The 12,935-nt window shown below is 36.5% G+C and overlaps 1 protein-coding gene across 1 annotated transcript in view; it reads left to right on the forward strand.

The window, feature by feature from the left end:
- Positions 1–438: 438 nt before the first annotated feature.
- LOC139941343 (importin-11-like) overlaps positions 439–12,935 on the forward strand; it is a 34,751-nt gene continuing 22,254 nt past the window's right edge. The window contains exons 1-10 of the mRNA XM_071937786.1: positions 439–515; positions 1,738–2,025; positions 3,704–3,980; positions 4,409–4,541; positions 5,156–5,214; positions 6,460–6,508; positions 7,252–7,322; positions 8,118–8,345; positions 10,308–10,391; positions 11,831–11,908. Of these exons, the coding sequence (XP_071793887.1) occupies positions 1,787–2,025; positions 3,704–3,980; positions 4,409–4,541; positions 5,156–5,214; positions 6,460–6,508; positions 7,252–7,322; positions 8,118–8,345; positions 10,308–10,391; positions 11,831–11,908 (1,218 nt within the window). The 5' untranslated portion in view covers positions 439–515; positions 1,738–1,786. The remainder of the gene's footprint in view (positions 516–1,737; positions 2,026–3,703; positions 3,981–4,408; positions 4,542–5,155; positions 5,215–6,459; positions 6,509–7,251; positions 7,323–8,117; positions 8,346–10,307; positions 10,392–11,830; positions 11,909–12,935) is intronic.

Genomic DNA, 12,935 nt, shown 5'->3' on the forward strand with positions numbered 1-12,935 from the left:
AACTGGGCACAGCTTCAAAAAATACATGAAAAACCTACTTATATAACCAGTATTGTCTAAAATGACACCAACTGTCACGAGTACCACGATTATCCATTCCAATTTATCAAGGAGTCTTGAAATTTCCTAAACATGCTCTGTTAATTTTTCTTTATGATTCTCACTATATATTTATGGCTGCATAGCAAACAAATTGTTAAAAACAGTTTAATTACAAACAAACATTGTTTTGTTCTATTTTTGCTGGCCCCAGAAAAGGACCCTGATATCCAGGACGTCACTGTAGCATTAAACGAAAGTGTAAGGCCCCCAGGACCGGCTATTGGCGCAGTATACAATACACACGTATTGTGGACACAGCGCATCCGTAGTTTGCACATTATTATTTGCACGAACGGGACTTGAATCAAGTCTACCCTCTTCTTATTGGCCTGCGAGCAACAGAGAGGGCGCAACTCTGAAACATGGCAGCCACCACAACGAACAAAAAACGGAAACCCGTGTTATAATTAAAGGTATTTTCACGTTAATCAATTTCATCATCTATCTTTTATCATAAGTTGTTTATCTTTAAATCCCTTTAAACTCTTGTCCTTGTTCTTGGTGGCAATTTACACCGGCCCGGTTGATCGAGTTAGCTCCGAGTCCATGATCACCGATCACACAGACACAGAGTCGAAACGCGGACGGAACGCACAATTTTTGATACATACATTGTCACTGTCGTCAGTGATCACCACTGCACTGCCACTGGCACCACTTCCACTGCACCACTGCAGCTGATCTACATCTATTCAGCTACTTGTCAAAGCCTATTTATTCAGCATCTGATGACTGACACAGCTAGCTCTGTTCTAACCCTCACCACACACTCACCTCAGTTGCCACAGCAAATCACATAAAATGTGACTTTGATGACTTGGCCTGTATAAAATAAATAGTATCCGACAAATACATTACACCTTCTAATACTAACTAAGACTAAGTAAGTTCTATTCTAAAGAATAAGGTATTTTTCAAATGTTAACTACACTCTCGACTCCAGTCTTTGCCACAAATAAATTATCTGCAGTGCAAACACACGGACGGTATAATAACATTATTGCTACTGACTGACTGACACTGACAGACACTGCCATCTCTGTCCTACATAAAAACATAGTCATAGTACATGCACTGCTGACCATAGAGTGACAGGCAGGGCACTTCAATTCAATCAATCACCACATACATTGTGTGTATATAAGGTTATGAGACTGGCCTTAATATTACATGTATACCAAGTATAGAAACTGGTGTCAAGAGGATCCAGCTTGTCAAGGTCATTGCATACTGCAGCTATCAAGACATACATTCCATCTCTCATTTTTAAATTTTCATTTGGATGACATTAAGAAATATCAAAAAAAATATTGGATTGGAAAGTGGTATTTTGACCACAAAAATCACATCCTAAATGCGTTTTTAGTTGAGTAACAAGTGTGTGACTTTGAGTATGAGTACTTTTTAAGTACATAACATTTAAATGGTTTGCTTGAATATTGTATACTTTGCCAAATGAGTACAGTCTATGTGAACCACCAGATGGTACTCAAGTACTACTCAAGTGGGAATGCTCAATGAATGCTAATAGTCAACATGTTATTGCATCTTCAACTCACCTTTAAAAAACAATTCTGTGTAGAGTAATTGTGTTGTGATACTTCATATCATTACTTAAAATTCACTTAATTTCAGTGCTGAAACCAACATTCTCCCTTGTGCTACATGTAACTGTAACTGTAACATGATGGATGCTACTATTGTTGGGACGGTGCTAGATGCTCTGACCCGTGCCTCTAGTCAGAACACAGCAGTCCTAAAGCCAGCAGAGCAGCAACTCAAGTCATGGGAGACACAGCCCGGATTCTATACCGTCCTCCAAACCATCTTCTCTAATCATGCACTTGATGATAATGTGAGGTGGCTAGCAGTTGTTTACTTTAAGAATGGTATTGATCGCTACTGGAGAAAGTCTGCGCCAAAGTAAGTACCGACGTAACACTGAATTACTTTTAAACAAGTTTCAGAGCACTAATAAAAAATTTCAAGATAATTTTTCTTGTTTTCCCATTTTGGTTATTATATTTGTTTAGACTTCATAAAATCTTGTTGTGCTTGTAGGATTTGTTCCTTATTATCCCTTTGTAAAGCATTCATTTCTGTAATATCATCACCTTACGCCACGGTGGCTTAAAGGCAGTGGACACTATTGGTAATTACTCAAAATAGTTATTAGCATAAAACCTTTCTTGGTAATGAATAATGGGGAGTGGTTGGTAGTATAAAACATTGTGAGAAACGGCTCCCTCTGAACTGATGTAGTTTTCGAGAAAGAAGTAATTTTCCACAAATTTGATTTGGAGACCTCAAATTCTAAATCTGAAGTCTTGAAATCAAGCATCTGAAATCACACAACTTCGTGTGACAAGGGTGTTTTTTTCTTTCATTATTACCTCGCAACTTCGATGACGGATTGAGCTCAAATTTTCACAGGTTTGTTATTTTGTGCATGTTGAGATATAGCAAGTGAGAAGACTGGTCTGTGACAATTACCAATAGTTTCCAGTGTCGTTAAAAAAATGCTATAAATCAGAAATTTGGTTTTGCTTTTAGAAACATAGTGGATTAGTTAAAGGCAGTGGACACTATTGGTAATTACTCAAAATAATTATTAGCATAAAACCTTTCTTGGTAATGAGTAATGGGGAGAGGTTGATGGTATAAAACATTGTGAGAAACGGCTCCCTCTGAAGTGCCATAGTTTTTGAGAAAGAAGTAATTTTCCACGAATTTGATTTCGAGACCTCAAGTTTAGAACTTGAGGTCTCGAAATCAACCATCTAAACGCACACAACTTCGTGTGACAAGGGTGTTTTTTTCTTTCATTATTATCTCGCAACTTCGATGACCGATTGAGCTCAAATTTTCACAGGTTAGTTATTTTATGCATATGTTGAGATACACCAACTGTGAAGGCTAGTCTTTGACAATTACCGATAGTGTCCACTGCCTTTAAACATGTGAAATATTGGAGAATGAATTCAGGTTATATGACCTTTACCTTTGACCCGTTAAGTTGGAAGTTGCTTTAGATCTTGTAGCTGTTTGTGTCAGCTATGGGAATTTCGGTAGAGCCTTTTATGGCCAATGTGGTCTCTAAAGGATGACATTGCAGTGCTTAGGACATTTCCCATTCAGAATTAAATATGGTCACAAACCTTTGTGAAATTTCAGTAATTGTTATTTAGGCCTAAGTCTTACTTTTCACTTTGCTACAAAGAAATCCATCAGCAATTTGATTAAATTGATGTACAGTGTGTCAACCAATGTGTCAAGTACTTTGACAAAATTGAGGTGGTTGTCCAATGGCCTGAAACCATGTTAAATTTCAAACCAGATGGACAATCAGATTTGGAAATGGTATTAACAAATGTGTGAGTCTTGGACTAGAGTCCTGCAACACTGATGTACATGTTGGGTATAACTAACGGTTGCTCATTATATCTTCCCAATTTGTAATGTTATTCACAGAACCAAGAAGGTTTGAAAATACAAAGAGAAACATAACAATCAAATAAAACACCTGACAAATTTGTCTTTATCATTCCTTGTTGGATTTCACTAACTTGTTTGAAATAATAACCAATTTGAATCCATTCAGTGCAATTGCAGAGGCAGAGAAAGTGAAAATCAGGGGTCAGCTAATCACAAACTTCCAGGAGCCTGTTGGTCCCATTGCAACACAGCTTGCTGTCCTTATTGGCAAGGTTGCCCGTGTTGATTGCCCTCGTAACTGGCCGGAGCTCATCCCCACGCTGTTGACTGCAATAAGAAAAGCAGGGCACCTTGAACAGCAGAGGGCGCTCTTGACCTACCACCATGTTATTAAAACATTAGCTGGAAAGAGATTGGCTCCAGATAAGAAACTCTTTCAAGAGGTGAGAGAAAAGCAACCTTTATGCCTACAAGGTTATTTCTAACCAAATAGTTTGTAAAACCACAATAAGGTTTGAATTTGGGTGTAAACATTCTTAAATGTTCACACAAAATTCAATGGTCTTTAAATTTTAATTTGAAAATGTGTCCCAAACCAACTGCTTGCTTTACAAGTGTAAAAGATACTTGTAACCAAGTTGCAGCGTCATAATGTATAAACATTTAGTTAAAAGTTCAATTACATGTGATCTGTTATTTTAACAGTTAAATTTCGGCAGAAGTGGCAGCCCAAGATTGGTCTATTTGGAAGCTTCTCACCAGTTAGGCAGCCAATGCAGAAATGCGTGATGCTAACCGATGATGATGATTTTGGAAACAAACAATATCAACATTTTAGATTACGTACATTACCTGTTTTCTGAATCTACAGCTGACAGAAAATACCTTCAGCTTGTTATTAGAGTTGTGGAACGCACACTTGGATGAGTTTATACACCATGCCCAGATGAAAGATCATCACAACATGACTATCTTACTGGAACTTAGTACGCTTGCTCTTAAAGGTTAGTACAGGAGGAACACATCTTATCAGGCAGTAGCTTTTTCACCTCACATTGTTGCAATTTGCATTGTAGGTATAGGATTCAGGTTATTCATGTTTTGTTCTAGATACTGCTTGGTTTGGGAAACTGCATGGATCATCATTATCCAACTTTCAAACACCGTGCCTGGCCGGGTCCATCACTGTCAATTTTCCACTCTTGTTAAATTTTTGCCGAATTGTTTATTCCTCTTTCTCTGAGCATTTTGTCATTTATGCAAAATATTTATGTTGTAACATGATTAATTAATTGATATAAGCATTTACAACTAACTTTAGATCACTACTAGTTTAGTCTCCTGCTCAACTGACTCTTGCTACAAAATTCAATACGAGAATATGGAGACTAAGTTATGGGGTTTCCTGATTATATTAATCATACATCCAATGCTAGCCTTTAATGTATGTTACTTTGTGGTAGTCTGTGGATCCATGGTATACAGTCTAGGAGGATTTCAATTATTTATTTATTTATTTATTTATTTATTTTGATATTGATAAACTTAATTTCCAATCTCAGTTCATGTGTGAGATCACCCTTTGATTGTGATATTACACACTAATCTTCCTTTGCAGTACTCAGGAAACAACTTGTTTATGGTATGCTGGAACCAGATAAAAATGCCAGTGCCATGGTGAGTAAATATGAGAGATAGTATTTACCCAAAGTACTTCAACTTTGTTAAGTACTTCTGTGCCTCTTGGTGACATTTATTTGTTTAGAATTTTCAGAATAACTTGTCTTTTTTTCAGAATAACTTGTCTTTGACAATGTTTGAGAACAACAATGTCACAATGAAACCATGACTTAACCAAGTAAAGACTTTAAACATTCTCATAAAATACACAGGGATCTTTTGTTCTTTTGTGAGAAAAAGTGAAATGTCATCACTGTAAGTTGGCCAACCCTTGGCCAATATTTGGCCATGGTTTGCTGAAACCTCAAACTTCAGCTTCTGTCTAGACATACATGTATGGTCCTGCTTGGATGATCTAAAACACACACCAGCTCATCTAGTTCCTTTTTCGTTCCTTAACTTTCAAAACAGTTGGAACCCCTTTTAATATTTCTTTTTCAGATCTTTGGCCAATCAAACTTATACAACCCTGTGTGTGTTTTAGCTCAAACTTTTGTTTCTGGATCGGACCGTAACTTGAAGTAGAAGTGACAGTTTGACTTGCATCTTGGTTTGGGTTTGCACTTGGGGAAAGGAAAGTTGAGACTATTTGGGCATGTTTGGGGTCAAAAAGGTCAAAGTTCAAGGTGACACTGAGTTATAGGTAAAAAGGTCAAGGTCATAGTGATTAGTTTAGATAAAAATGGTTTCTTGATCATAAAGTCCTCCAATTAGAAGTGACATTTTCACCTTTAAATTGGGTTGGAATTGTTCTTTGGGAAAGGAAAGTTGGGATTGTTTTTGAGGTGAAGAGGGCAAAGGTCATGGTGGTAAATTGTAGTCAAATGGTTCCAAACGTTAACTCCAAGTAGAAGTTCCGTTTGGAGTTGTGTGGGGGTTCCCTTGGGGAAAACAACAATTTGGGAATTATCTTGGGGGTTGGAGAGGACAACCTCTTGGTCAAAGTCGAGGTCACATTACCTTTAGTGTGTTTTAGCTCATCCAATCAAAGAATAGCCAATATTTAGCTGAACAAAGATACCAAAATGCATAATCTCAGTATACGCATAAATCAAATCAAACTGTTCTTAATGCATTCAGTCCTAAGGTCATTCAGCCAAAGCATACAAGCCAATTTAATCATAACTGCAAAGCAACCAAAGCAATTTATAAGCCAACCATTTGCCAACCAACACATTCTCAATTACTTGTATATTACATTTTCTTGTTTATAATTAGATGTTTTTCCTTTTATTTTGTCAGATGTTGATAGAGCTAGTGTTCCAGAGGATAAGACCAATACTAGAAATAAGTAAGTCACTACTTCTTTGAATTCTGCAAAAAAGCCTCTCATGAGTGTTTTATTATTAGATAATAGCAAAGATAGCAGCCAGTCCATTAATGTATGCCACATGTTAACAACAACTAGACAAGTAATGGATTTAACAAGACATGTATTCCAGAACCTGTCTTATTATGAATAGCAAAGATAGCAGCCAGTCCATTAATGTACATGTATGCCACACGTTAACAACAACTAGACAAGTAATGGATTTAACAAGACAAGTATTCCAGAACCTGTCTTATTATGAATAGCAAAGATAGCAGCCAGTCCATTAATGTATGCCACATGTTAACAACAACTAGACAAGTAATGGATTTAACAAGACATGTATTCCAGAACCTGTCTTATTATGAATAGCAAAGATAGCAGCCAGTCCATTAATGTATGCCACATGTTAACAACAACTAGACAAGTAATGGATTTAACAAGACATGTATTCCAGAACCTGTTGTCACTCTTTGTATGGGTGAATTAACCCTACCATGGTAGGTGCCTACCTCACGTCCCTTCACACTGGAAAGTACATCAGCCATCCAACTGTAAAACAAAATTGATGGCTATTCAAATGCCAAATACCTAAAAACAAAAACAATTGCAGTACATGTACATGTATACCGTGTATACTTACTGTATTTTGTGTAGTATGTGATTGTCAAAGTGTTTTAGAGACAGTTATGATATCAAGATTAATTGTCTTTCTTTTTATATAGGAGGGGAACTGTCATCTACAAATGGCCTTAGAGAAAAACTTGAGAAGAAAGTTCTCCTTTTAATGAAAACAGTGAGTGTCAACAATATTATCTACGTATTAGGCTAACAACAAAAAACTTCTAGTGGCATAACCCAACCAACCCTACAATCAACCGCCAGCCCTGTTTTTCTCAAGGGCAGAAGTTTCCACATTAAAATCTAAAGAAATTAGTGATAAATACATTTTAAACCATTTCTGATTGTTTTCTTCAATTGTATGTTGATATTGCACGATGTTTTGGAGTGCACAACGAACATGCATAAGATTGCGCAGGCCTGATACCTACAGAGCTTGAGATAGATGCACATTTTCTCTACATGTTTAGTTGTGTACCAGACTCCCATAATGCGCTGCATTTCAACAGTGAGTACATGGGCTGCTTTCTTGGAAGTCTGTTTCATTAAGAGTTTGAAAGTTTACAAATGTTGTATGTGTGTGTAGCCTTGTTTTATTTTGTTAACATGTAGTACTACCGCCTTAAATAATAAGAAACTATGTGTTTTTTGTTGCTGGGATACTTAGAGCAGAATGGACCAGCTGTTGGTGTTTATCAGCTAAAGAAACAAAAGAATTCACAAAAGTACTAAAGACTTAAGGCTGTAGCATGTTCAACTTTGGTCAAAAAGGCAAATAATTGCCTAATGAATTAATCAAGAAGAACTTGGGTTAGGAATTCTGCTGGTGTAAACTGAGTAGGTAAAAAGCAGTTAAATAAGACTTTTGTAATCTAATCAACAACACAGTTGGTGTAATTTTGAAGGTGCTTTTATTAGTATCATATTTGATTTGTTTAGTATGTTTTTCTCTTGTTTTGTTTGATGGCAGCTTCTAGACACACAAGATACATTTCCCCTGTCCTACGTTAGCTTCATTGGCAGGTCTCTTGAGCTGAGTGTAACATACATCTTCACTGAGGCAGGGAGAGGGCTTCTGTTTGAACGCTTTATTGTTTTCAATATGAACCTCATTAAGAGTATTGTAAAGTGTGACTACTGTCGTGTGTCAAAGGTCATGGAAAACAGCAAGGATCTAGTGGCTTATGATGCCCAAAAGGTCAGAGTTTAACTAAATATGTATTGTACAGCTTAAAGACACTGGACACTATCGGTAATTGTCAAAGACCAGTCTTCTCACTTGGTGTATCTCAACATATACATAAAATACATAGAGCTATAGAGCTATATATATTGACTAGAGCGCTAACTTGCTCTGCGTTTTGAAGCCACCCTGAGCGCAGACATGTTTGATGTGTTGCGTGAGTTTGGAACAATTTTAATTTTAAGAGAACACACAATGCCGCAGTTTGTTTACATTCGGCGTGTGCGCTTACGTACGCGACTGTCCACTCGCGTACGTCCGCGCTACGAAATTCGTAACTTCGACTTGATTGACGTACTATAAAAAGTATACGCGCCTTTTAAACATGACGCACATGACGCTCGCAGTTTGTACGCTGATCAGCAGATTGTGCGTTCACATTTGCTGCATTTTTTGCTTCGATGACACATAAAAAAGAACAAACGCACTATCATGCAAATATCCGTACAATTGCCGTACAAAATTTCAAGCTTTTGTATTGGTTTGTACATACAAGGATGCACCCACACGGCTTCAAAACCTTAGTGCGTGTATAACGGGGTGTTAGCGCTCTAGTCGATATTATTATTATTATATTTATTATTATATTTATTATATTATTAGTCAATATATATAGCTCTATGATAAAATAACAAACCAGTGAAAATTTGAGCTCAATCGGTCATCAAACTTGCGAGATAATAATGAAAGAAAAAAACACCCCTGTCACACGAAGTGGTGTGCATTTAGATGGTTGTTTTTGAGACCTCAAGTTCTAAATCTGAGGTATCATAATCAAATTCTTGGACATTACTTCTTTCTCGAAAACTATGGCACTTCAGAGGGAGCCGTTTCTCACAATGTTTTAGACCATCAACCTCTCCCCATTACTCGTCACTGAGAAAGGTTCTATGCTAATAATTATTTTTGAGTAATTACCAATAGTGCCCACTGCCTTTAACTAATGAATAGAGTGGGCTCTAAATCCAGCAATGGCGAGCATAGCAAGTGGAGTGCAGCGGTTCACTGCCAGGGTCCATGGGGTAATAACTAGGGCCTCCTGATGGCCTGGCGGAAACAAGCTCTTGAGCTTCTTGATTTAAAGACACTCAACACTATTGATAATTGTCCAACAACCAGTCTTCTCACCTGGTGTATTTCAACATATGGTGTATCTCAACATATGCATAAAATAACAAGCATCAAAATCTAATTCTGAGGGCTTAAAATCAAATTCATGGAAAATTACTTCTTTCTTGAAAACTATGTTACTACAGAGGGAGCCGTTTCTCACAATATTTTATACTATCAACCATGTCAACAGCTCCCCAGTACTCTTACCAAGTAAGGTTTTATGTTAATACTTATGAGTAATTACCGATAGTGTCCACTGCCTTTAAGGGGTTTAATCCAGTACTTAAGCACTATTTTAGGTTGGGGGAAGTTATAAAGACAACATTTGGTATATTTGAAAACAGTTGCAATGCTTTGTATTATAGTCATCCCTTGACAAGTAGATTTGGTATTGTGAATGACCATGTACGTTTCTTTGCATCTGAGGAGGGGTTTCTGAAACAAAATGGAAAGGACAACCTTAGCTTCAAAATTTTCATTCCTCAAAATCCAGCTATTGACAAATCAAAACAAATAAATGTCCATGCAGTAGGCCTACAGGCGAGAAATTGTACACTGGGTTTATATTTTTCAACGATATTGCTGTCAAGGGGTTGAACACGGCGGGGAAAGTTACAATATTTTCTACTTTACCAATAAATTCTTAGTTTTGTTTATCCTGGCTTGAAGTGGTTAAAAGTTCAAACAAATTTTGGTTTGACCTCTAAGGTAGCTGCAGGATGAAGTCTGTACATAAGGTCTATATGTTCGTGTATGTACTGAAAACTTGTCATATTCAATCCCTTCATTTTGCTTTGACTGTAGGCCAAGAATGAGTTCTTTACAGACAGCACGTTGTGGGAGATGTGCCATCGACTGCTTTCACAGTACTTCCTACTAACTCAAGAGGTGAGCTGGCTGAATTTTCAGACATTATGGATCATTTAGTTAAGCTGAAAAATCTCTGACCCTCAAAGGGTCTGGGTTCTTTCCGTAGGACAAACAACACAATGTCCACAGATTTGCATTAATCTCACACAGTTTGAAAATAATGATGGTAGAAAGCTTCCTTTAAATATTACTTGCTGAGGTGCTTTAGTGTTTAAGAAATGAGTTAACAAGTCACAAAAAGAACATTGGCTCATTGGGCATACAGTGTTTGGCGAGCTGCTTTAGCAGAATCATAGCCTATGCAATACCGATTTTGTCCGGCCGTCCGCGATCAGTGGAAATGTTAAAGTTTTTGGTTTAGGTTTTAGTCTTTGAGTTGAGTGATTTTTGGTATGTACAAGCCAAAGTGAGATTGTTATATATACTTGCCAGTCATTTTTGGTAATTTTCAGCTATGTTTTTTGATAATGATGAAGTTTTGGAATATTAAAATGTTTAAGTTTTTGGAATAAAAAAGCTTTAAAGTTTTTGGAATCAAAAAATGTTTACGTTTTTTTTGGGGCTCAAACATTGACAACTGGATTTTAAAGAACCAAACTCAAACTTAAATGTTAAGGTTTTGAAATGATTTGTTTTAACAAAAATCAATCTTTCTGTCACTGGTTCCATGTGAATGAGCTGAAACAATGAAAACCTTAAATGATCATAGCTCCTTATTGCAATGATGTACTGTCTTGAAATTTAAATTGAATATTGCTTCTTACATATAGATGCAGAAAAAAAGATAAGACTCAAAGAGTGCATTACTGGTTCTAGTTGAATGAGCTGAAACAATGAAAACCTTTAATGGCCATAACTCCTTATTGCACGGATGTACCGATTTTAAACTTAAGTCAAATATTGCTTCTTAAATGTAGATAATATGAAAAAATATATAAATCTCAAAGAGTTTATCACTGGTTCCAGTTAAATGAGCTAAAACAATGAAAACCTTAAATGGTTATAGCGACTTATTGCAACGGTTTAACAATTTAAAACTTATCAAATATTGATGCAAACATTTAGATAATATGAAAAGATAAAATCCAAAGTGTTAATCACTGGTTCCAGTTGAATGAGCTAAAACAATGAAAACCTTAAATGGTCATAACTCCTTATTGCAATGATGTATCAATTAAAAACCTTAACCAAATATTACTGCTGACATGTACATAATATGAAAAGATAAAACTCAAAGATCACTGGTTCCAGTTGAATGAGATAAAGCAATGAAAACCTTAAATGACCCGTTTGATCATCAGTTGATCAAATAAATGGTTTTTCTGTCAGTCATTGGTTTTATCTGGCGATCAACAGCTCGCCATGGCAGCTTCGCTGTTCTAGTTTATTGAGACCTGATGAGTGTTAATGGTACAGTAGATGTAAAACATGAAGCTTGTTTTATTGATTATTTTCAGGACTTAGAGATGTGGGAGAGTGATCCTGAAGGCTTTACCATTGATGAAGGAGGGGAGTCCTGGAAATTCACCTTGAGGGTGAGTGTTTATAATGAGCAAGTTGAAATCAAATGAGACCAAGATGAATGAGGAGACCACACCGTTATAAGTCACATCAAAAAACAGTTAGTTCCCATCGTATACCACAACATTTGTAGGCAGGTTTGTATCCAGGGTTTTTGCGAATTCTTAAAAATCATTCATAAGTCTGAAATTCTATTATCAAAAATAAAGGCCTTCAAAAGCATTAAAAGTATAAAATTGAATTCGCTGAGGTCTTAACAAAATTGATGAAGTGAAGGAAAACAGTATAAACAAAAGAGTGATAAAAGGAGGTCCATTGTTGCAGGTGTATACATGTCCAAGCTGTGGTGTGTGTGTGTGTGTGTGTGCATGCAAATTATAACTCAATGAGGACTCAAATGTCAACTTAAAGCTTGGTATTGGATTGGACATTGGATTCCTCAAGAAGCCTGTCCTTATTGAAACCCTTAGTTGAGCTCATTGTGGCTAAAATATCAAAAACAAAAATGGATTGATAATGTGAGATAGACTTTGCATAATCAACTGCAAAAATGGTTTAAGGATTGGTCTTGAGGTCCCTCAAAAGGGGACCCCCCCCCCAGTCAAATGTCAAGGTCAATATGACTAAACCTAAAATAATGTTGTCTGAGCAATACCTCGACAAGGTCTTGTCATATCAACTTAAAAACTGTACGATCAATGTTATTATGGCTAAAATGAAATTATTTTTGCTTAGAAAAAGAAGTTGGTCTCCATGATTCTTTTAAAAGTACTTGGTATATGAACTGATGTGTGGATTGGTCTTGGGATACAGAAGCTTTCTATTTTTAGACCACCTCGGTCAAACGTCGAGAAATGGACTGGCTTGCCGGGCATTTGTGTTTGTAAACTTTTCTTGTTTTACTCTTGTAATCAATAACATCATCAAGTGGTAATCAGTGCAGAAACATGGACTTGTGTTTTTAAGAGTTCACACAAAAGCTGTTTACCCAAAGCTGAGTCATTACAACCTTGTTATGTTAACATATCATAACCTTCTTGG

The sequence above is a fragment of the Asterias amurensis genome, chromosome 9, assembly GCF_032118995.1.
Source record: "Asterias amurensis chromosome 9, ASM3211899v1".
Lineage (NCBI taxonomy): Eukaryota > Metazoa > Echinodermata > Asteroidea > Forcipulatida > Asteriidae > Asterias > Asterias amurensis.